The 26,519-nt window shown below is 41.0% G+C and overlaps 1 protein-coding gene across 2 annotated transcripts; it reads right to left on the bottom strand.

The window, feature by feature from the left end:
* Positions 1-169: 169 nt before the first annotated feature.
* Positions 170-23,770, bottom strand: klhl21 (kelch-like family member 21). Of its 2 annotated transcripts, none has more exons than XM_048241279.1 (5): positions 23,587-23,770; positions 19,812-20,893; positions 8,295-8,700; positions 8,127-8,199; positions 170-698 (listed from the first exon to the last, which is right to left on the bottom strand). In XM_048241279.1, exons 2-5 carry the CDS (start codon positions 20,836-20,838, stop codon positions 375-377), a joined length of 1,830 nt encoding a protein of 609 aa, XP_048097236.1. In that variant the 5' UTR covers positions 20,839-20,893; positions 23,587-23,770; the 3' UTR covers positions 170-374. The 2 variants fall into 2 exon arrangements, with proteins under 2 accessions (XP_048097236.1, XP_048097237.1); XM_048241280.1 differs by lacking the exon at positions 23,587-23,770 and adding an exon at positions 21,609-21,749.
* Between the last annotated feature and the right edge of the window lie 2,749 nt (positions 23,771-26,519).

The raw sequence follows: 26,519 nt of genomic DNA, 5'->3' as shown, positions 1-26,519 counted from the left end.
AAAGTCAATTCTGCAGCAGAATATATGGAGTAAATATAATCAATCAAATGGAGTGTGTATACAGAGTATAGATTGATGCATAAATTGTTTTTAAATCAATTCAACGGTTCGTAAAGTATCATGGAAAGTTCTGGATCAAAACTTCAATGATCGACCATCACCACCCTGCCCCAGCCTGCTGGATACTTATTATTATTACATGCAACAGACATTCTCGTCTACTTTTGTGCACAAACTGCTACAATTTCGTAAAGAACAAAACTCTTCTTTTCATAGTACAATTGTGTAAAATACAGCACACTCACTCATAATCACAGTAAACATGACATTAGCTATCCCAAAACTTTGCCTGAGCTGTGGGAGCAGCGTGTGCCTCAGTGGGCAGGATTGACATCTTGGTGGCGGTTGAGATTGTGATTGTGGATTGCCTGGTGACGATGAAGCCGGTGAAGACGGACAACATTGACCTCAGGGGGTTCCAGTGGCTCAAAAGCGCTTTGTGCTTGTGGCATGAACTGCCGGAAGATACTGACACTGCCATGCCAGAAGGTGGGTTGTGGTAACCGGCCAATAATGCTCCACGTGCGTGTTTCTGGGTCATATGCCTCCACAACATCTGACAGTTCAAAGGTGCTATCATAGCCACCCGATACGTACAAACGTCCCCCTAGAGCAGCCACACTGCCTCCCACATGGACCTGTAAAAATACCATGTAAAACATAAAAAAAACTGCAAAGATTGGGTGCAATGATTTCAGAACCATTCAGAAATCTCAAAATATACACCATATTTATTTGTGTATTATACACAGCATTTTCCATTCTTAAAATCTTAATATTAGCGGTGCACATTACACAAAACAAGACAGTTGTGGGAAGTTTGCTTGCTAACATAACATAAACTGGCTGGCAGACACCTCGCAAATAACATCAGACTTTTCTGGTTACACTAGGTCATTGGAATATACTGTGTCTATTTGTCTATACTGTAACTTTTATAAAATCTAAGCAAGAAATGGCCAAACAACACACAATAAGCAAAGTGCAAAGACAATAAGCAAGGTGGTTCAGTGAGTAGGCCTATAGTGTAGACTAATTATAGGCTACTGTTGAAGTAGGTCTAATCTTTTTTTTTTTTTTTTGCTAGGTTTAGTTAAGTGGTCCTGAAACTGAAAAAGTTTGAGAAACACTGCCGTAGACCAAAGTATTAATGTTTTACTCCGCCTCGCTAGATGGCGATATGCGCCCAAACACAACACATTCCCCAAACAGACTCTCCATCTTAGCCATAGCTAACTTGCTAGCGAACTTTCCATATTTAGCTTACTTGCTAGCAAACTTTGCATCATCAGTCTAACTAGTTAAATAGTTGACATTACATGATGAACATTTTCAGATGGACATTCTGGGGATGTTAATTTGTATGAGAGAAGCTTCAACTTCTGGGTATGTAGCATTGTGGCATAAAGCTTAGGTTGCTAACTCTGGCAGAAATCTCCAGTGTTCTTGTTCCATGTAGTTTCGTGTTGCAGCCACAGGGCTGTCAGGGCCCTCGAAGTCTACCAATGAAGTGTGAAGATACATTGAGCCTTGTAAATGGTGTAAAACAGTGATTTATTTGCATGGCTAGCCCGATGCCGAAGCACCACCATTGAAAAAGCTGTTGGTAGCATCGGCTAACTAGAGCCAGATTTTGGAGTGCAGGGGACAAGCCGAGATGGGCTATGAGACATACGTTCACACTCGGTCTCATGTTTCAACACACTTTAGGTCAATATCACACCGGAATTCTCCTTTAATACATCAACCTACCGAAATCAAAGCCCCTCTTGCTACTCTGAAATCACCGGTGTGGAAGTATTTTGTCATTCATTCACGTCAATTCACACTAACGTTAACTTAGCCTACTCAACGTAGCAAGTGAAAAGATGATCAAGTTACAGTCCAAAAACGTTAAGGCTTAAAATGCATTATTTACAGTACATATTCCATGAACACTAACCTTGGGTCTCTTCAGAGTGTGCTGAAACAATCAAATTATCATTCATGTGTTTCATTTCACTATGTTCTCGTCTCTGTTTAGCCTAATGTTTGTTCTGTTTACATTACAACCTTGTGGTTGGAACGTTTCAAAATAAAAAGCGGTTTCAAAATAAAAGCCCCACAAACCAGAAAAGGCTAAAATAAAGTAAATAACATAAGCAATGCATTAATAGTAATATTTTTAAAAAAGATCAAAAATCGAATCGAATCGTGACTTTAAAATCGAAAATTAAATCGAATCGAGGATTTGGAGAATCGTGACACCCCTAATCAACGTGAACTTTTACTTGGATGACGCACACTGACCACGGATGTGTTGAAAGAACTGGAGTAAAGTTAGCCTGAAATTAGACATTCACTAAAAATTCTAAATCTAGTTAGACCTCTTTTGAATTTCAGATGAATGTCTAATTTCAGGTTATCTTTACCACAATGTTGGAGGCAGGGCCGGCGGAAGGCATGGGCATTCTGGGCAATTGCCCAGGGCGCCAAACTATCAGGGGCGCCACAGCGTAGCAAGCTAGGCTACAACATTGAAAACACATTGATTGTCAAATAATGACATGACGTGTGAGCAGCAAGTAATTCATTTTTTAGTGATATCGGTTAAATAACAGCCATGAATAAGACGTTCAAAAGTGCTGCAGAATACAGAAAAGTGCACAGGTTGAAAAATTTTTCTCCCACATATGGGTGCTGATCTTCAGCCTGAATCGTCAGGTTGCTAGCAGTGGAACGTAGCAGAGGGACGACAATGTAATAAGGTAAAATCTGAATCTCACCATGTCACCGAACAGGGGAGCAATGAGCTTGTTTCCCTGCAATAAGATGGTACTATCGCGGGATGATACGAGACAGCGACACTCGAAGTGCGTTCCTAATGTCCCGTTTAAATGCACACCTAACAGACGGCATCATATTAAATAGGTAGTCCGATTTCTGTATAATCTGTAATAATAATATGTTTGTTACGTGAAAGCCTAATTGCTTAATTGTAGGCTACCATTTTTTCCGTGTGGCCTGGTCGCAATTGTCCCGCAACACTTTTTTTATTTTTCCATGCGGTCCAGTAGCGCTGGAAAGTAGCAACGTTGAGCTCCCCCACACATTATAACCAGCCCCGATCTGCACGCTGCAGCCAGGGGCTTTTGCGAAGGTAGCAGACAGTCAAAAGTGGCACACTATGAACATGGGGGCGACATATTCCTATTTCGACCAGGGCACAGGATTGCCTTCTGCCGGCCCTAGTTGGAGGAGACGTTGAACAGGGTAAGTTCACTTTACTGGGAAGCGTTTATTTTCTAACCATTCAACTGATGTTGAAAAACAAGTTGTAGCCTAATTTATCTCGTCTCTTAGTACAATTTATTTGAAAACAATCTTGTTTGATGGCTACCAGGCTCAACATTCACTTTTCATTGCAAACAGAAATGTCAAGCAAGCAACATGTCAACTCCAAAGCAATGATGGCTGCTGATAACTTAATATGCATAATATTGTGTTATCAATGTGGCACAACCAAGGCTAGAGTTTGTGGATTAGCCTTAAACAGCGCAACCGGAAGGTTTTCAGGCCCTTTCAAGTTTCACATTTTGTTATCTTTCAGACTCATCTTAAATTGGATTCTATTCTATTTCTAATCAATTTACACACAAAAGTCCAATACACCACAAAAACAGGTGTTTTGTATTCATCTAAAAAAAAAAAAAAAAGACTTAAATAACCCATTTACATATATATAAGTATTGAGACCCTTTGTTATGACTCTTGCAATTGAGTTCTGGTGCATCCTACTTCTATCAATGGTCCTTGAAATGCTTTTAGAACTTGATTGAATTCCACCTGTGCCTAAATGAATTCCTTGGACATTATTAGGAGAGGCACACATCTGTCTATGTAAGGGCTCACAGTTGATGGTGTATGTCAGAGTGAAAACCAAGCCACAAGTTCAAGAGAATTATCTGTAGAACTGTACAAGAACATTTATGTAGCACTGAAAGTGCCCAAGAGCATGGTAGCCTCTATCATTCTCAAATGGAAAAGTTTGGAACAACCAACAGCCTTCCTAGATCTGGTCGATCAGCCAAACTGAGTAAACCGGGACAGATGGCCAGGTAACCAAGGACCCAATGGCAACTATGAATGAGATCCAGAGTTCCTTTGTGGACATGGGAGAAACAAATTACAGAACAAATTTAAACATAGCCTAAAGCAGGGGCGTCACTAGGAGTGCAAAATATCCGGGGCTTAGCCAGGAATTTTTTTTTTACGGGGATCCGGAGGTTTCTCCCCCGTGAAATTTTGAAAATTGGGCTGTTAAAGATGCAATTTCGTAGTTTGAGAAGGAAAGGAAGGCCAATTGTTGGGGTCCTTAATCATCATATTTTTATAACAAATAAAGCTAATTTTCCCTCACTAGGCCTACTGAGTATATGGTATTTATGGGGCATTAAGAGAAAAAAATCGTCATTTAACAGAGACCTCACACCCAAACAATTTTTTATGCCCGTGACGTGATGAATGAATGCATCATTTTCAGGTGCCACTTTAATTGCTAACTGTAAATGGATTAATCCAACACAACTCCTTGTTCAATTTTCAGTTTTCATGGAAATCATTGGTATGTTTGCCTAGGACTACCTGTGGCTATCCCGGCTCTTCCACTCGGTTTACACCCTATGGTAGCTAGCAGTGTTAAGAAAGGCTGTTGACTACTGTACTAGTAGACTTCATGGAACAAGTTCATGGAAAACGAATGCTTGTGAAGAATGTGATTCGATCCTACAGAGCCGGTAGGATCCGTAAGTAAGTTTATTTCTTCAGTTATCCAAAGGAAGTGTTTTAAAGCTAGCGACGTACAGAGGCTGGCTACTGCTAGCTAGTAACAGACCATAAATTCAAAGCCAGAGCTGGCTGCTTTTTTCACAAACCTGAGCTGATGGAAGTATTATCAGGGGTTGGGGGAGATGTCTCACTCTCAACCTCTTCTTGCGCTGGCTGCCCCCCCCCCCCCCCCCCCCCCCCCCCCTTCTTGTATCCATATTAACTAACTATACGCTGCAATAGTAGGCTATTAAACTGTAGACGGGCTCTGGTAATATCAGTTTGACAGAGGGGGGAAAGAATAGAACACTGATGTTGAATTTGCAACAAATTATTCCAACTCCGTAAAGAACGCCAGGTCAGCGTTCAGTTGCAGTTGCAGTTGTGGCTGCTGGCCGTGGTGTTCGATTAGAACCTCATAAAAACGTATAGGTTTTCATTATTATCTTTTAAGGCATAGAGATCCGGGGCTATAGCCTCGAATGCCTAGGTCTAACGACGCCACTGGCCTAAACATAAACACAAACAAACAAGACTTCCTGCAAAATCCCTGACTGCACCTTTAAGAGAAAGAAGTTGTTTACTTGTTTACTTAACACACTTTGTTTACAGCACAGACAGCAAGTCTGTTACCTCAGTGTGAAAGAGAATAGCCATTTTATTAACTTTTTTTGTAAATCTATGGGAACTTGGTTGAAATTATGGTGTTTCTGGAGAAGAAATTTCAAAGTGCTTGAATCATCTTCACAATGGAGTTTAGTTCTGTTTATTTTTCAACAGTATTTTGTTACAGAGTAAAGAGAAATGTTATAGCTTCGGCTATTTATTTTTCCATAATTTGTTATGAGACCATAAGTTCATATGGTTCTTCAGTGTTTAAATCAGTCCAGGTTTTCAAATATTGTATTCCGCTAGTGTTCCAAATGATCAAAATGTTATTTAATAAAATGTCTAGTTTTTTGCATTCTGTGACTTTCAGTCAATAAAAGGGTATTTTTCAAGTCATATATTTCATCATTGACAATTTCTTAAAAATAGTGTTAAAATATCTCATCTCGTGAACCCGATATTGTAAAAACACAGAATAATCTATCTATTAATGATAGAAACGTCTGTGTTTGTGTGTTATTTGCATATCTGTCGAACCGTTCGTCGGACTGACTTCAAACTTGGCAGGTGTCTTGCTGCAAGCACGAGTGAGTGTAGTGCCAAGTTTGACGTTTGGATAAGAAATGCAAAAGATATTGTTAAGTATCGGTAAAAGAAGCACACATTGGCTTTTGCCGCCCTACTGTAGCCACTTCCCCTCTCACACAACACTGCACCAGAGAGGGTAGAAGTGGAGCTTTAGCAAAACTGACCACAACAATAAAGACTGCCTCTCTGTATGCGATTTGCTTGCATAAAATGATTCTGCGGATTTTGCAACAACATGCCAACACTGGTATAGAGTGAATATCAAAACAACATAAATATGTTGTGTAGGCTAATAAACTTGAATAGCCCAGGCTACTTTGAAATGTCTTTGGACTTTGATTAAACAAACGACAATTCCGACTGCTTGCAAGCTTGGTCCCGAATTTAAAGACGTCTTCAGAATGCCACACATGAAAAGCATGACCAGCTATAGACAACGAGTGGCAGATAGAGCATTATGTCACTTAAGAGACTGTTTTTGCAAAGTCACACTGTTGCAAATTTCATGACAATGCATCATTCCACAAAATGGTTTGTCTTTTCCATCATCGAGTTCAATTGGGCTAAACATAGCCCTAACTCAACAGCTGTTAGGCCTGTTGTTTGTACAAAATGTCACATGCAGTCATGCTTAGGCCTATATTCTGCTTCCTGCACATTTATTATAATATATTATAATATAATAATATGCGGGGGCACTGTGGCGCAGCAGGCTACAGCGTCCGTACCATATACAGGTCAGAGTGCCCACGGGAACCCAGGTTCGAATCCGACCTGGGGTCATTTCCCAGTCCCACCCCATCTCTATTTCCCACTTGCTTCCTGTCACTCTCTACTCTCCTGTCCAAATAAAGGCAAAAAAGCCCAAAAAATATACTTAAAAAAATTAATAAATAAAATAATATAATAATATTCATTATTGAATACTTAGCTGGAATGATGTTTTCCCCTATCATTCTATTTTTAAAGCAGGCCTACCTGTGGGCATGTAATTGGTTTTCTACAGGTTTTCTATAGAAATTGTTTGCATGTTTAAACGGGCACTGCACTAGTAGTATGTAAATTAGTCTTTTAATTTTACTTTATTTGTTTGTGTTATCATATAAATTAGTCGCTATAATTTCACAGATTGAACTAAATTGTTGACTTAGCCTAAGGTTTAAAAATCTTGTTCCATGCCCCTTTTTTCAATTTGAGCACCTGCCCCTCCAAAGGTCTCTGCATGGCCCTGATCCTCCTCACTGTGCGTGGGGGCAAGATAAACATGGGTCTTTGTCCAACAAGTTTGTCACATTTCCAGTTGATTGGAACCTTTTACTTATCATTTTAACTGTAATAATATGCACATTTTCAACAGAGTACCTGGTTTGTATAGCCATAACCTGGCTTAAAAAGATCAACACGCTTTCCTTTTATTTGAATTTAGCTTATTCTCTTGTCTCACCCTGATTAACTTAAATAAATTGAATATATATGGGAAAAACAGCTTCTGGTACATTTTGTTTTTTAAGATTTTCTAGGGGTGAAAATAGTTCTAGCACATGTATTTCTTTTTTTTTATTCTCAATCCCTTCAAGGCTGGATTTTTCCTCATTGTTTTCATTGTAAGATTATGATAAATCACTAAAAGATTTTTGTTTATACCTGTTTTCAGTCAACTTTACCAGGAGTAAAAATAAGGGTGGAGGGCACTGTGTGATACTAACTGTGGACCGAATGCATTGTTCAGAGAATTTGATTTGATGTGACTTGACTTTGACTTGACAAATAAAGTATATGTATGTCTGTGATTGATGTTGGGTCTTCAAAACATTTGTAATATTATGCAATGCAAAAATAAAATTCCAATCTAAACATTTCTGTACCATTCCACCCCTAGTTGTTAATAATAATAATAATAATAATAATAATAATAATAATAATAATAATAATATATTTATATAGCACCTTTCTCAAACTCAAGGTCACTTTACAAGAGTCAAAACAAGATGGGAGGGAGAAAAAAATGCAATAATATGATAAGGAAAGAGCAAGCAAGAGAAGGTAAGTGCTGTGTGTTTTACCTGGTTCATTGACTCTATTTTGTCCCATTCGTTCTTCAGAGGATTGTAGACATCAACCTCAGCCGAGTCATCTCTAAAATACAGAAAAATACCTTGTTCTTCAACACTCCTCAGGACATGAGTGTGCACAACAACTGACAATGTGCATGCTTTCTCTGTAATTCTTACCTCACAAAATAAATGAGACCATTGAGTGTAACAGTCTTAGGAGCAAAGGACCAAGGCGGTAGTTGGGCACTGTTGACAAGTGACCAATGGTTAGTGTCTGCATCATAGCACTGGATGGCCATAGCGTCCTGCCCAGTGAGTGAGCCAATAGCATAGAGGCGTCCTCGGCAGGTGGTGGTAGAACAGTTGTCCATAGGATGTAGCATTGGTGCAAGGGATTCCCAACAGTCCAAAGCATGGTCATAGCGCTCAGTACTGTCAGATGCCACCACATACAGCTGACCCTTGAGTACACAGGAACTGTGGTACTCCCTTGGCTTCAGCATGGGCGACACTTCAGTCCACTCATTCACACTTGAGTTGTAGCGCCATACTCCATCATACAGACGTGAACCATCTGAGCCACCTGTTAAAATATAGACAATATCAAGATAATTTCTACATGCCCACATACAAGCTTACTTTACTAGCCATCATCATTGTAATGTAGTGTAAGCATACACATATTTGAATGTTTCTTTCATGCTTCATTTGGAATTATTTTGGTTTTATAAACCTTTCTTCAGTTAGAACTGGTGGAGGACAGACACCAGGACAGGACACCAATAAGTTCAATCTTTTCAAAGAGTTTTTAGAACTATTACTTATTTTGTAGATTTTATAGACCAGGGACAATTGCAAGTTGCAAGGCTGGTTCTCTTGTTAGCGATTTGCTACGGCTATGCTCTTTGGAAGCTAAGTGAACGATTCCCCTTTTACAAGTTTGTTGACCATCAAATTGGCTTTGTAGTAGAGGTCTGCACTCCCGCAGGATGCAGATGCGGGAGGGAGGGGGACTAAAAATGTATTGTGGGAGTGGGTGGGAATGGGACAGAATGTTGCGGGAGTAGGCGGGACTGAAAAATCTATCCCACGCAGACTTCTACTTTGTAGAGGTTATATTAAGGTAAAAATCAGGGCTGTCAAAATAACTGATTAATTTCGATTAATTAATTTGACAAAAAAAACTGATTAAAAAAATTAGTGCAGATTAATCGATTCTGTATGACCTTTGACCCCGAGCCGTTCTAGTCAGTAAAAATTAGACTGTAAAATGAAGGCGAGAAGAAAACGTGCTGCCTGGATCATTGATTGGAACATTTACTTTTAAAAAAACGGCCTGATGGTGTTGATAAAAAAAAAAGTGTTGAAAATAAAGTCCTCTGCGATGTCTGCAGCAAGGAATTTGAATATCACCGGAGTTCATCAACTCTATAGTCGCACATCAATGCAAAGAAATAAGTGTTGACATTGAGGGGAGTGTTAATTTATTTTCATTGTGTCCCCTAGGTTATATCTGTGGCCTGAAATGCCTTGCATGTGAAAAAAAAAACTTCTTCCCGAAGCACTTTTGAATTTATTCCCTCAGCATAGGTCATATCATAGATTATTATGGAAATTATTTGAACAGTGAAAATAATAATAAAATAGTTTTTGAACTTTAATGTCACTAATGCTGATTATTCAATGATTCATTTGAATTTAAATATTTTAAATACTTTCACAGTAAAAATTATATATGCAATTAATTTAGATTAATTAATCACAGAGTATGTAATTAATTAGATTAATTTTTTTAATCGATTGACAGCCCTAGGAAAAATATTGCATAGTGTACCTTTCATAAGTATTACTAGCCGTCTTGGCTAGTAGCTGCTAGTAAAAAACAGACTGGAAACAGTTAGCTTAACATGCTAGTGGACCATAGACAGAGAATGGGATTCCTGCTGGCATAAAGAAATGATGCAGTACTTATTTGAAGTAATTTGCACACATCTGTATTTTGTTGGAACAAAGCATGTAATGATTAACTTATACAAGAGCATGCAGTCACATATTCCCATACAAACTCCATAGACAAACTACTCCCATGTCCCACCTGGGAAACTTGGCTGCCCCCCAAACGTCATAGTCGTTACTCGTCCACGGTCAATGGCACAGACATGTATGCTGAGGAGCTAAAGGAGACATATTGCTACTTATCTATGGTGTCCACTAAGCCAACTGCTACAGACTGCAATTTCTAGACTGTGCCCTGACATTGACTAAACACTCTACTGAAGTGTTTTTCAATGCCCTAGTGACATCACGCCCTTGACTGCAACCCGATCCTGTATCCCAAACAAACTCATCCATTGAGTCCAGTTTATGCCCATAACAAACTCAAAGTCCACCCATCATATCATGCGCCTGCTGATCCAATAGTGGCTCAACATCGCAATAGATCAACTTTTCAACGGCATTTAAAGGTTTTCACAACCTTTACCCTGCCAAATCACAAACCTCCTCCAGAACCACACTCCCACCTGTTCCCTACAGTCATCTAGGATCACAATAGGATCAGTGGTCATTCCAAACACCAGGCTCAACACAATAGGTACAAGGGCCTTCTCCTACGCTGCACCCAAGCTATGGACCCCCACCACAGACTTGACTCCATTACACAAGTTGAAAATGATCATAGTACCCTCCTTTTTCATTCAGACTTTAAACCAAAATTGTTTATCATTTGTTTATTGATGTTTTTGGGGGCCAAGCAGCGAAGCTGCGAAGGCACCCATTGTGTTTCTATTTGGGGGCCAAGCAGCGAAGCTGCGAAGGCACCCATTGAGTTACTAGCTTTTCCTATTATTATTACACTTCCGCCATTGGAGTCTATGGCAGCCCATAGAACGCCTGGCTAAAAAGTGCAGATTTTTTGGCAGAAAGCTTCGGGACATTCCACTGACCACTCACACTCATTTACGGACCTCTAAACCCAGCCATCTAGCGCCACCAACAGGTCAAAATCTGGCCGAAAATTGAACCGCTGGGTCTAAAGTTATGAATTTTGGCACACTGATTCAGCACTGTCCATTGATCACTCTCACCAATTTCCAGAACTCTATGCCCAACACTCTAGCGCCACCAATGGGTCGAACCTGGATTGCATCCACGCATGTGACCATTGAACGGTGCGTCCGATTTTCACATATCAGGCACCGTTGGAATCCCTGGACCGACCTAAGTTCAATGACCCCTATTACGTCACTTCCCGCCATATTGGACCTCCGCCATATTGGATTTAGTCCAAACTACGAAAAGTTTCAGAAATTTCATCCGATTTTCACGGAACTTGACGGAGACGATCTTCTGCCCGAGCAAAAAACGATACTTGCCAGATTTTCAATTTCAAATTTGTTTGCCCGTGACAGCCAATCAAATCTGGGCGACGGCCGCCAAACAGGAAGTGGACTAACATCTCCGTGACGCTTTGAGTTAACATAACAAAACTTGATACCATTAGTCAGGACAATGTCCCAATCACTCACAGCAATTTTTATGCATATACATTGAACGCTCTAGCGCCACCACCAGTTCAATGCTGGACATGCGTTCATGCACGTGATCCTTGGACCATCCCGAGTTCATCTACCCCTATCCCGTCACTTTCCGCCATATTGGATCTCCGCCATATTGGATTTAATACAATCTCTATGAAAAGTTTCAGCGCTTACACATTTCACATTTGGCGGAGATGATCTTCTGACCGAGCCGCACAAACAATACTTGTCAATTTTTTAATTTCAAGTTTATTTGCCCGTGACAGCCAATCACACATGGCTATGATGCCGCCTAACAGGAAGTGGGCTAACATCTCGGCTACGCTTTAATGTGTGAAGTCCAAACTTTGTACAGGGACTTGGAATCTGATTGTGAGGACGCACTAGGAAATTGGCATTATTTGCCCTCTATAGGGGGCGCTGTAATACAGGAAGTGAGCTTGTATCTCAGCAACGCTTTGATGTACAAAGTCCAAACTTGGTATAAGGACCTGTTACCATATTGTGATGACGCACTAGGAAATTGGCATCATTTGGCCTCTATAGGGGGTGCTGCAATACAGGAAGTGAACTCATATCTCAGCAACGCTTTGATGTATGAAGTCCAAACTTGGTATAGAGACTTGGTACCTGATTGTGGGGACGCACTAGGAAATTGGCATTATTTGGCCTACACAGGGGGCGCCGCAATACAGGAAGTGAGCTTGTATCTCAGCAACACTTTGAGGTATGAAGTCCAAACTTGGTACAGGGACTTGGTATCTGATTGTGATGACTCAATAGGAAATTGGCATCATTTGGCCTCTATAGGGGGCGCTGCAATACAGGAAGTGAGCTTGTATCTCAGCAACACTTTGATGTATGAAGTCCCAACTTCATACAGAGTCAAAGTAGCTGATTGTGAGGACATGCAAGGAAAGTGATCTCATTTGACCTCTAGGGGTGCTGTAATAGACAAATTGAGCTCACATCTCAGCAACTCTTTGGTGTATGAAGTCCAGGGACATGGTAGCTGATTGTGAGCATCTCAGCAACTCTTTGGTGTATGAAGTCCAGGGACATGGTAGCTGATTGTGAGGACATGCAAGGAAAGTGATCTCATTTGACCTCTAGGGTGCTGTAATAGACAAATTGAGCTCACATCTCAGCAACTCTTTGGTGTATGAAGTCCAGGGACATGGTAGCTGATTGTGAGGACATGCAAGGAAAGTGATCTCATTTGACCTCTAGGGTGCTGTAATAGACAAATTGAGCTCACATCTCAGCAACTCTTTGGTGTATGAAGTCCAGGGACATGGTAGCTGATTGTGAGGACATGCAAGGAAAGTGATCTCATTTGACCTCTAGGGTGCTGTAATAGACAAATTGAGCTCACATCTCAGCAACGCTTTGATGTATGAAGTCCAGGGACATGGTAGCTGATTGTGAGGACATGCAAGGAAAGTGATCTCATTTGACCTCTAGGGTGCTGTAATAGACAAATTGAGCTCACATCTCAGCAACTCTTTGGTGTATGAAGTCCAGGGACATGGTAGCTGATTGTGAGGACATGCAAGGAAAGTGATCTCATTTGACCTCTAGGGTGCTGTAATAGACAAATTGAGCTCACATCTCAGCAACTCTTTGGTGTATGAAGTCCAGGGACATGGTAGCTGATTGTGAGGACATGCAAGGAAAGTGATCTCATTTGACCTCTAGGGTGCTGTAATAGACAAATTGAGCTCACATCTCAGCAACTCTTTGGTGTATGAAGTCCAGGGACATGGTAGCTGATTGTGAGGACATGCAAGGAAAGTGATCTCATTTGACCTCTAGGGTGCTGTAATAGACAAATTGAGCTCACATCTCAGCAACTCTTTGGTGTATGAAGTCCAGGGACATGGTAGCTGATTGTGAGGACATGCAAGGAAAGTGATCTCATTTGACCTCTAGGGTGCTGTAATAGACAAATTGAGCTCACATCTCAGCAACTCTTTGGTGTATGAAGTCCAGGGACATGGTAGCTGATTGTGAGGACATGCAAAGCTATATTTGAAGTTGTAAGGCACCCATTGTGTTTCTATTTGGGGCCAAGCAGCCGGCTGCGTGGCAACCCATAGTATTCTTTAGCTTTCCTATTATTATTATTATTTAACATCTTTCCTCTGCTATTGAAGTCTATGGCATCTATAGAACCGCCTGGTGAAAAGTTGTGAATTTGGCACACTTATTCAACTCATAGTACTGGATCACTTTCACCAATGTACGACAATTCAGACCCCAAAACCTAGCGCCACCAACAGGTCAAAACTCATCAATTTTTAACATTAATGCAAGTAGCTCCACAATACTTGGTCCTATGAAGCTGTAAAACTTGCAGAGTTACTAAGGCAAAAAGGTACGGCCCCACTCCACCAATTTCCAGACTTTACCATGCTTGCTGTAGCGCCACCAACAGGCCAAGGTGCAAACTTTCCAAAAGTTTCACGGGTCTCAATTTGTCCGCTTTCTCACTAAACTTGACACATGATCTTCAGACCAAGCCTCACAAAAGTTAGAAGACCGATTTTTCAATTTCAAAAGTGTCGGCAGGTGAGAGCTGAACAAATATGGCGTGAAGCCACACAGGAAGTCAGCTCATATCTCTTCAGTGCCTTGACTTATAAATCAAACTTGGTTATGCCATCAGGGCATGGCCCTGACCACGCCATTACCAACGACATGCCACTAAGTCTTACCCTCTTAGCTTCACCAACAGTTCAAATTTTTGAAAGCAAGAAAACCTTCAGAGACCAGACACTTTAATGAGCTCATATATCTCAACAACCCTTTCATGTAGGGCGTGCTAGAGAAACAGGAAAACCAGTCTTAGTACATGGACTTGAGACCACATCCTAGGAGGCCACCAACAGGCATTTTCAATAAATTAAGTGACTAGATGACCACAAGGGCGCATTATAATTGACAACACTTTCTTGTATCGACACCAAATTTGGTAAATGGACTTGGGACACCATCCTGAGGACACGGAAAAACCTTTCGACTTTCGACCACTAGGGGGGCACTAAAGTTACAGGAAATGAGCTAATATCTTGGCAAGGCTTTCAGATATCGGAAGCAAACTTGGTTCATGGACACATCCTAAGGACGCACAATAAATGTAGTCACCATTGACCACAAGGGGCGCTAAAAGTAGCCACACTTTCTCGTATCGACACCAAACTTGGTACGTAGACTCGGGACCACATCCTGAGGATGCACAATAAAATTAGTCACCGTTGGCCACAAGGGGTGCTATAATTAACAACACTTTCTCGTATCGACACCAAACTTGGTACGTAGACTCGGGACCACATCCTGAGGACAAACAATAAATTTAGTCACCATTGACCACAAGGGGCGCTATAATTGGCAACACTTTCTCGTTTCGACACCAAACTTAGTACGTAGACTCGGGACCACATCCTGAGGACGCACAAAAAATTTAGTCACTGTTGACCACAAGGGGCGTTATAAGTAGCCACACTTTGTTGTATCGACACCAAACTTGGTACGTAGACTCGGGACCACATCCTAAGGAACGCAAAATAAATTTAGTCACCATTGACCACAAGGGGCGCTATAAGTTGCCAAACTTTCTCATATCAACACCAAACTTGGCAATGGGCATGTGGTGCTGTAGAGACCTTTAGGCAATTTGCAGGCGAAGCAGTTGAGACCTCAGCAATGTCAAATTTATCTCCCATCTCGGCGGCTCAAGTATCTGCAACGACCTTGGCCCCCTCATTGCACAATAAATTTAGTCACCGTTGACCACAAGGGGCGCTGTAAGTAGCCACACTTTCTCGTATCGACACCAAACTTGGTGCGTGACTTCGACAACATCCTGAGGACGACAATAAATTTAGTCACTGTTGACCACAAGGGGCTATAAGTAGCCACACTTTCTCGTGATCGACACCAAACTTATAACGTGGACTTCGGGACAACATCCTGAGGACGCACAATAAATTTAGTCACTGTTGACCACAAGGGGCGCTATAAGTAGCCACACTTTCTTGTATCGACACCAAACTTAGTACGTAGACTCGGGACCACATCCTGAGGAGGCACAATAAATTTAGTCACTGTTGACCACAAGGGGCGCTATAAGTAGCCACACTTTCTTGTATCGACACCAAACTTAGTACGTAGACTCGGGACCACATCCTGAGGAGGCATAGTACATATAGTAATGTTTGACCACTAGGACGGCGCTAGAGGAACAGGAAGTGCTGATGCATGTCAGTTGCAGTGCAGTGCAGTTCAGAGACCCTGGGCAATGGGCAAGTGGTGCAGTAGAGACCTATCTGCCATCTCGACGGCTCAAGTATCTGCAAAGAGCTTGGCCCCCTCATTGCTGCTTGGCAGCTATATTTGTTCTTATTATTATTATTCCGCCATTGAAGTCAATGGCAGCCCATAGAACCGTCTTGTGAAAAGTTGTGAAATTTGGCACACTGATTAGGGACAGTCCCATGATTAATGTCACCAAGTTTCATGCCGGCACCTCGAGCGCTCTAGCGCCACAACAGGCCAAAGTTGGACATGCGTTCACACACAAAACTTTTGACCCCTAGGCCCAATTGTCAAAAATGAGGTATCGTTGGAATCCATGGGCCAATCCGAGTCAATTTCCGCCATGATGGATTTTCCGCCATTTTGGATTTCATCAAAAACACTAAAAAGTTCACAGGTCACAAATTTTGTCCGATCGACACCAAATCTGACACACATGATCTTCAGACCAAGCCTCACAAAAGATACTCCTTTTCGCAGGGCTGTACAGTGCGACATATATGTCGCACATGCTACAAAAAAAATAGTTTGTGCGATGGATGATTTACCAACGTAGCACTGGTGCTACAGTATACAGTTTTGCTTATGGCAATACAATGCATGCGTGTGAGACTGACAGGGAGGCTACATCAATTACCTTTTACTGTGATCAGTGCAACTGGCTACACCAGATGTGATAGAGGTAGCGTAGGCTACGAAAAAAAAAAATAGACCCGTCTTCTGTTTTTGCGCTGGCCGCAAACGGAGCTCTTCGCTACGCGCCTCGTGTAGGCTCCCCGTGAAACGCTTGTTTGTTTGTTTGAAGTGCGATAGACTACTTCTGTGAGCTGAATTGATGTAGGCTACTTTGATTTCAACTTAGTTGCAGTCTACGCGATTAAAAGTATGTCTACTTGTTTGTAGGCCTAGTATCCAAACAATCCAACTCCAAATCAAACAACACCTTGCAAATGATCCTCGTAATCGAACAAGTGATAGCTTTGTTTAGCCTAAAGCTTAAAAGTATCTTCCGACCGGCCGGGCTGAGGTGATTAGATTAGGCAAGTAGAGGTAGAGGTTTGTGGCAATCGCCTTGTTGCTTTGCATTTTTAGTTCAGTTTTAAACTAACAACTTTGTATCCAAACAACACCATTCAGATCTAAAACTTAGAAGAAAAAAGTTCACCGGACGCTAAGCTTCTATCTGTCAAATATGAGCCCACTTCATGCAACAGTCTCGCTTTAGTAGTGCTTAATAACCTATACAAGATGGGTTCGAAAAAAACCTTCACGACACTTTAATTACAACTTCGTTAGCCACAGACCTTCAGCTATCTTTAGTAAGCTACATACTGTAGCCTATGTGTATGGAACAGTCTAGGGATGCATTTCATGGGTGCACTGTTTGACATGTCAGTTAGCCTACTCATTTGCACCACTGGTTAGATGTAATTACGGTATTTCACTTTCGTGCAATGACAATAAGGTTAAATGTAGGGTTACTCTAATCTAAACTCTTAGAAATATGAACTAAACATGAATTAAATCTTAGTTGAATAAAATCTTCAGCATATCACAAGGTGAGAGATGTTTGCAACTACATGAGCTTTTATCAATCCAGTTGCAGTAGGCCTAGATCCCAAACCACAATTGATGAACTGTAATGAACTGCCCTACTTGTGATTGTTTTAGAGATTTTAGGAGATTTATAGGTTTTATATCGATGCTACAGAATTTGTGGCTGGGGCTAGCTAAAACTTTAACCCTGTGGCACCAGTGCTACTTGCAAAAAAGTTAACGATACAGCCCTGCCACAAGATGGGTACTAAAAACCGATTAGTCCGTAACAGCCAATCGAATATGCGTGGCGCCAAACAGGAAGTGAGCTCATATCTCAGCAACCCTGCATGTATCAAAGCCAAACTTGGTGCATGGACTCAGAACCCAATCAGGGGACGCCAAGAAATCTGGTGACCTTTGACCTCTAGGGGGCTTGTAATTAAGAAACATGCCTTTTGGCCTGTAGCTGCTGTTGTGCTTAGAATTAAAACGCACTAGTGGTGTCAGGTAATACTGTTGGAAGTCCTTAGGCCGACCCAAGCCAACTTGTGATGTCATCGTAATTGATTCGCCGCCATATTAGATTTAATCAAAACACGCAAGTTTTAAGTTTATTAGGTGGGGGGCTGGCTGGCGGAGGCAGTGACAATACTCAGCCCTGTTTCAGCCCTACAAAATCAATTATGTTTTGATGACAGTTGTTGAAAGGGTTGATCGTGGGTGTCTGCTGAGTTCTATCTTGTCGCCATGGCTACTCCGGCCTATTCTGCTTGGCCCCCTCATTGCCGCTTGCAGCTATATTTGTTATTGGTTTTGCATCTACACTCATGACTGCAGAGCCAGCAGCAGTCACACCTCCATCATTAAATTTGCAGAAGACACGGTGGTGGTGGGCCTGATCAGCAACAACAATGAACAGGCCTATCTGAACCAGGTGGATGAGGTAGCACAGTGGTGCCAGTCCAACAGCCTCACTTTGAATGTCAGCAAAACAAAGAAAATGGTGGTGAACTACAGGCGACCGATGCTGGGTTGCGTTTGGCGCAAGTTTAAAATGTTTGCCCGACTGCGTGATTTGTAATTTTCGTTCTTTTGGAAATTAATCCCGACTGATCCCTTTAGTTAACATTGCCAAGCTTGTTTGTTCTTGCACTATCAGTGTTGCAGTCTTTTAAAATAAATGTTCTGAGTGAAATATATTGCCGTTGCTCTTAGTTCTTTGGGACCGGGGAGCTAAATTGACCTGACGCGAATTTGACCGGAGAAGCGGCCGAGTAAACAGCCACCTGCTCTCAGCGCAGTGTTGACTTGCGCGTCAAACTGACAATAGACAGGCCTAGGCCCGTCCAGGCCCATCCGTGCCTACGCGTATGCTTTCTAAATTATTTAGCTAACTCCATCCCCATCAACAAACTTAGGCTATATGGCCAATATCTTTTAAATTTAACGGTCTTGGTTTTATTAGGAAGGGCATGCCTCAGACTCATGGTGTGAGCGGTATGGGAGCGGAACAGAGCGGCCACTCTGGCCTCTAAATTAAAAAGCACTCCCCGCTCAAAACTATAAAATGATCTAAAGTTCATTCACTCTCGGTGTATAGGTCAGGACAGACTTGCGGAACAGGCTGCAGGTCAACAGTCTGACAGCCTGCATGAAGATAAGCATTAATGGTCCAATAGTAAAACAGTGCAATTACCAAAGGGCCCTTGAAATGATCTTTTTGAAAGCCAAGGAGGATGGCTTGTAACAATGCTAGTTGTCAGCTCTGCCATAAGCTCTGCCATAAGTAGAGACTCATCACATTGTTCTATAGTTTGTAATAGTCTTTGTTAAAATTGCACAAATTACACAAATATTACACAAGTAGCTTCTAAGAAGCTTGTTGGAGTATAAATGAAAGCAATGTAACAAAAAGTATTACTAGTTATAACAAGCTAACAAGGCCTCCAAAGGCAAACTTTTTGAAGTAATTTTACAAAATCTGCCCAATGCATCACAGTGCTGAATTCAGCTGCACTAGGCGCCTATACATTAGTACATATCTTTAATGCCACATCCATTAGACTTTAAAGTAATTCATCCCACGTGTCAATTCCAATTACATAGGTCATGGGGCCAGCTATGATGGGGTGTCGACAAACAAATCACTATTACAATAAAAATAATTTAAATTAGCCTACTATTCTGCAAACTAAGCCTGTCTATTATCATCTTATTATCACATTATATTTCATGATGCATTAATCATACAATTCTACAGCAAGTATAACTACAATAATATCACTCAAAAGGTATTTACCTGTCACATACATATCGCTGCCCAGAGCAGCAATGCTGTATCCTCCACCAAGATGGTCAGGAAACTCCGCTAGATACCTCCACTGGCCTGTTTGTGGGTTATAGCAGTCAACAGTCACCAGTTCATCACAGTCCTGGTCACAGCCTCCTACCACCACCAGGATCTCAGCCAGGCCAGTGGATGGGCGCGGGTGCATGCGATGGCAGGGAAAGTCATGCCGGTCATATTCACAAGACTGGAAACTACGTGCCTCACTGACCAGCCTTAGGCATGATGGTGAGAGATAGACCAATGGGTCACTTTCCACATGGGCCAGCAAGTAGAAACGTCGTACAAATGGTAACCGCACCTGTTGCAAAAGCTCAGGCCAGTAGTGAAGTCTCCGTTGTAGGTCACCCTTTACCCAGCGTATTGCTATCTGGTATGCGGTCTCCTCTTTGTCCACACACAGTCCGTCATCTGACATAAACTCAAGCAGACGCTTCCACGGCAATCGCTCGAAATCTTTGCCCTTGGCCAACTCAACAATATTTTTGAGGATAAAGCGACGAGCGCTAGCAGCAAGATCACGGCAGGCATAGGCCTCTGCAAAGTCTTGTATCTCCAGGCAGTTGGACACATCTAAATTCTGCTCCAGGAAAGCACAACAGGCCTCCTTTACTGATGGGAACTGGAAGAGGTCAGCAGTTTTCAAAAGAAGATCCACATTGTCCTGTGTAACGGTGACCCGGCCGGTGTAGCAAAAGTCTACCAGTAGGCCTAGCAACTCTGCTGAAACTTCATAAAGGACCACACGGTCCATGGCACTCTCACGGAGTGTTCCTGCAAACATGGCACGGAAATATGTGCTGGCAGCAGCAAGGACTGTCCGGTGGCAATGAAATTCTCGGCCTTCAGCACACAATGTCACATCAAAGAACTTGCGCTCAGCCCGTAACTCATGAATTCCTCGTAGTAGGTTGAAGGCATGGGCCGTGTCAAAGAAAGGTAGTGTAGAAGCCTGTGTCTGAACCAGTGGTTTCTCCATCACAGTTGGCACTGGCTGATTTTTAATGTGCAGGTGTAGGATGATATGCTTTCTTCTGTAAACAGAAAAGACAAAATATTTAGCTTTTGTGTTTGAAAAACTTAGATGTTCAAATAATTAGTCTAGGTTTACCCTCTACTGCAGGCCTAATTGGTATTAACATGAATTATGCCCTGGAGAGGGATGTGTGTTGTGGTTCTGTCTTCTCGAACCACGACACAAAATGTGGATGTTTGTATCGTGATTTCGTTACAGCTCTAACAATTGCATTGCAGTGCATTTCACAGTCTGCTTGTTGAATATAAAATACATATTTTATAAATAACTGGTGTTAATTTTGAATTAGAAGTTATCCAGCTTCCTTAACAGGTCTACACTGAAGCAAGTTCTTTTTTGCCTAAATATGTCACTGTATTGATCATTTCAAGATTTGGGATGTGTCTCATGCATAATGCATAAAATAATGCTTTTCAGATTATATGTTTTCACTCAGTTAATTAATGCTATTTCTAAATAAAAGCTTAGGCTATTGTTTTTTTGTAAACAACAGCAAGTTATCATGTACCAAGATTTAATCTAGAAACTCCCCATTCACTTTCACAGAACTGTTTTTTTCTAAAAGGTTTCACCAAAAAACATATAGTTTTATTTGTTGGTACTCATGTCACACTTTGTCTCAGGTTATTGTGAAACAGACCTAACGCTAGCCTATATTTACCAAACTGGTCACTTATTTAATTAGCTCACATGGTTGATAGGTTATGTCTTACTTGTTTTTCAATAAACGGCATTACTTAATGTGTGGCATCTTTCCTTTCGTAATAGGACTTCTAGCTGCTGTTGCTCTATACACCACTAATATCCAATTCCAGTGTGTGTTTGGGGGGATGGGGGCTGGGTTGGCATTACTCTTCACATCCTGGTGGGACATACCACAAGCACAGATTGCCCAACTTGTTAAACCCCTGAGCTATTCTGTAGACAGAACATAGTCAAGGCCTCACCTATCCATCTCACAGGGTCCAGACAGAATTTCCTATTATTGGGTCATAATATCACTACTGACTAAAGACACGATAAGTGCCATTCTCAAGTAAAGAGAGAGAAAGATCCATGGGACTGAAATGAACATTTAGGTCTACCTTTTCCACCAGACATCTTTTGTCCACAAGGGCTACTCAATTTTACTTAGCAGTAAATGAGCATTAGAGCCAGAAACTGTGGTATAACTGAACAGGTGTAACTTGGCTTAACCAGAGGGGTAGAGAATACAGTGGCAACACTTCCATAAGAGACTGTGGAAAAAGATGCTTTTCCATGCCAGTTTCTGGTAATGGAGACAGTTTTGGAACTGAAAACTGCCAATCACTTGGTCAGTAGCCAATGAGTTACCAAATTACACCCACCAGCTTTTGGAAATACATTCAACCCTCCTGCGACATAGCTATTCAGCACAGGTTTTTTGGAACTGTTGATCGGATGGTGGCAACATCAAAGAGTGTCGCAATTTTCTCTTTCTATGGCTCTGGGCTTAACTATAACTAAAAATTAAGTATGGCAGTGTAGTTTTTAATTTCTCAAGACTCTCATAACCAGTTCCATACTGCAATAAAAAACAAAACAGTAGACGTGTATGTTATGGAAATTGTTTTGCTGTTGCAACTGTAAAAGTGCACTCGTCTCAAAATAAACTTAATAACATTCTTAAAATGTCTGAAGTTGATGGACCAAGTACCCTCTTTACTTTAAGCCATAACTGATTATTATGCAATTTGTAGAACCATAGATATTAAAGTTTAAAACGAAACAGTCCAATATAGACCCTTTCAACAATAAAAACAAAAACAATGCTTGAACGTTCTATTTGGGCCCCAATCTACTTCCTCTGTATTAAGATAACATATGGAATGTTAAAAAGGAAGTCTTGTGGGGCCAACTATGATGCTGATAATGGAACTCTCTTGAAAGGACAGTGTCCATGTACTGGTACCATAGGACTGGTACTAGATGCTAGGTTAATGTTATCGTTCTGCCATTTTTGTTTTTAAAGCATAACGTTAGGCAGGCCTATTGTACATGTTTAATAAACAAAGTAGCGGCCACAAAGTGGCGGCATATGACGACAGTTACCGCAGGAATAATAATGAATAATTTAAGTTAATGTTAACGTTAATGATTCGTTAACGTTATTCCACAAGTGTTCCTAACGTTGCCTCAACAGAAACGACTAGAACTAGCACTAACGTTACAGTGCTAACTTAGTGTGACGCCAGAAGATATCGAAGAACTCGGAGAGATTGCTTGTAACAGCTAGTGCTACAAGTTGTAAAATAATGCTGTATATCTGCTATTGTCAAAAAGCTCTAGCTGATCCACAAAAAAGAAAAGAAAAAACGTTATCGTTAACGTTACATTACATTTACAAACTGATAAAAGAGGTGCTGCTGCTGAGAAACGCTGTCTTCCTGTCTGAACCGAAATAGAGCCAATACACATAGACTACAGACTCGATAGTAAACTTTAACGAATTCTAATCGATTTGACAGATATCTAGATCTATTCTAAACCAGCGGACGTGACACCACACCATATGGGGAAGACGAAAGCAGAGTCGTGACAAGTAGATTTGACGTGAATAACTAACGTTACCGTTAACTAACGCTGACGTTTAGCTTCCTGGAGAGAAGGACATAACCTTAACAAAAGATCAAACACCAGTAAACGTCGGTCACGTTAAAGTCCACTTACCAAATTGTAAGGGTCTTTCATATGTCTAACGCAGTTACACCTCACTTCCAATCCAACTGTTCTGCAACACTTTCAGAAGTTATAATATTCGCGAGGTAGTGCTAATGCGCATCAACGCTAGAGACAATTCTCGTTTCTGGAATCCATGTACAATGTGCTTACATTCTCGCCTCCCATTGGCTGTAGAGAGCATCGTGACCTAAAGGCTTACGTGTGTGCGGTTGGCATCATTTTTAGGCTATTAATAGATGAACATCAAGTATCAAATAGCAGTTATAAAAAATATACCCAAGTAAAAAGGGTTCCATACCCATACATAAAAGGTGGCAAAATTGCAGGAACGCCAAAAGGGCAAAAAGCACAGTCTGGTCCCCCCAAATTTTTGAATGTGAATATGTTGACACCTATGTCTATGCTTGACACCACTAGTGGTGGGGTGACCACCCAAACCTGGCTTATTTCATTCCGTTCCATTAATGAGGTTAACGTGAATCCCAGCTTGGTAACCATGGGAATTTATGCCACAGAACGAACCTGCTCCGTAGCAGCAGAGCCCGTCTACGGAGAGCCTTGGCACTTCCTATTAAGCCTCATTGTATCGACATTGGTTGCAGTTCCATTAGAATTCCACTGGGGGTGATCGCGGGCGAGTGCAGGTTGAATGGGGGTCTATGGAGCTAGACGGTTAAATGTATCTCTTTCACCTGCTTGTCGTGGAAGAATCGTAGATTTTATTGTAGTTTATGCAGGTTCAATATAGATTTTAGATCTAAAGTTGAATGAACGAGTACTTATGTCCTTGCCTGTTCAGTGACAGCTTTGCCAGTGGGCTATATTATTTGATGCAAGCCAAAGGATAATTATTCTGTAGCCTAGGCAGCTAATAATTAAAACTGCTTCATGTGTCTACGATTGTTCATGAATGTCAAATCAACTGTGTGCTACACAGATCAAAAACTAGGCATAAATTGAATTGAAAGCCATTGCATTTCAGATAATTTTATTTCAAACACTTTGGGACTTATGGGAGACAATGGGCTATTATGTTGATACTAATTTATTACAGTGCATGAAAATGTACTGTACTGTTCTTCCAAGGCTTTTTACAGTGCATGAAAATGCACTGTACTGTTCTTCCTAGGTTCTTCTTATTACCGTGCATGAAAATGCACTGTACTGTTCTTCCTAGGGATTTTATTACAGTGCATGAAAATGCACTGTACTGTTCTTCCAAGGCTTTTTAGAGTGCATGAAAATGCACTCTACTGTTATCCGATTTATTACAGTGCATGAAAATGCACTGTACTGTTCTTCCTAGGCTTCTTCTTATTATAGTGCATGAAAATGCACTATACTGTTCTTCCAAGGCTTCTTATTACAGTGCATGAAATGGCACTATACTGTTCTTCCTAGGCTTCTTCTTATTATAGTGCATGAAAATGCACTGTTCTGTTATCCGAAGTCTTCTTCTTATTATAGTGCATGAAAATGCACTGTACTGTTCATCCTAGGCAACTTCAACAACTTCTTCTTCCGCTTACCACTTTTTCCGTACGCAATTTCTCTTGAACAGTTTAACTTCGTTCAAACCTTGTAACGTAGGTCTTCAAACGGACCAAGCTGCTATGTCTTTTCAACTTTTAAACTTTTATACTTTTTAAACTATTAAAGAAAAACTTTTTAAAAATCCCCATAGACTTAACATTGCCGATTGTGACATCATAATACGGCCGTTAAGCAAATAGAATCCTATGGCAGGTGTTCAGGCCACCTGCAGCCTCAGGCTTTAAAGGTGTGATTTGTAGGATTGTTACCGAACGTTCTGTAGGCCAAAATCAAAACACTGGTGAATGTTTTCAAGACTACCAGACGCGAGCCTCTTCTGGGTTGCCAGATGGAATGAAGACTTAGCTAACGTTAGTTGACCTGCAGCTGCTTTAACGTTTATCCAACCATGACCCAGCTACACATTAAGGGAAACAATGAAACAAAAAAACCTCTAACCAACGTAACATATTTAGCTGAAGTCAGCGATGCAGATTAAGTTTAGCCTAGGCTACCTGTTGTGGAGAAATATGGCCAGCTCTGCGTCAGACTTGATATTCTTCATTTGACGAAGACGTCACCATATCAGGAAGCTCCTCCGATGTCCACTTAATTTGTTTCTTGTTTTAATTTTGCAAATTTGCCTGCCTCTCGTAGGCATTCATGACTACAACTGACAGCTGTTGACAGTTGGCCTTTACTAATTTGGCAACCCAAATAGGAGGACGTGCTAGCCCATTATTAATACGCTATTCTAGAATGAATCGTTCAAAACATAAACGAAAATTCCAAGAGATTCCGCCCCGTAACTCATTTTTTCATGGGTTTTTACGGGTTTTACGGGTTAGAGTAATGTTGTCAAATAAGCCATTACGTCAATTCATCGTGTTTCCTTACTCTCTGACAACATATGGTGATCATTTTCTGAATGGTTACAGTTTATTTTCCATTATTTCCTACATACTGGACCTTTAAGCATACAATCTGGGTCAATTAAGACTACACATCCTATTCAACTGTTTCCGCTGCCCAAAACTGTTTCAAAATAAAAGTCCTCACTACAATAATCCACTGTTAAACAATGTAACCCATTAAACTACTGAACATTTTACAGTCTACTTTTAAACTATCATTGAACTATCTATCTATTAAACTAGCTGTCTATCAACAACTTTTAAACTATCTACATTCAACTTTTAAACTTTTAAACTATATACATTCACTAGCTGTCTATCAACAACTTTTAACTTGTCATCAACTGTCAACACTTTTCATCAACTATGACTCCTACCCACTGAAGCTAGTTAGCATGGTTAGCAAGAAAAGCAAGTTAGCATTGATTGGATGAAAGATTTAAGCATTTTAAGAAAACTGCTAAAAAATGATTA

Source organism: Alosa alosa, chromosome 4 (assembly GCF_017589495.1).
Source record: "Alosa alosa isolate M-15738 ecotype Scorff River chromosome 4, AALO_Geno_1.1, whole genome shotgun sequence".
NCBI classification, from domain to species: domain Eukaryota; kingdom Metazoa; phylum Chordata; class Actinopteri; order Clupeiformes; family Clupeidae; genus Alosa; species Alosa alosa.
This window is presented reverse-complemented; position numbering and strand designations above follow the sequence as displayed.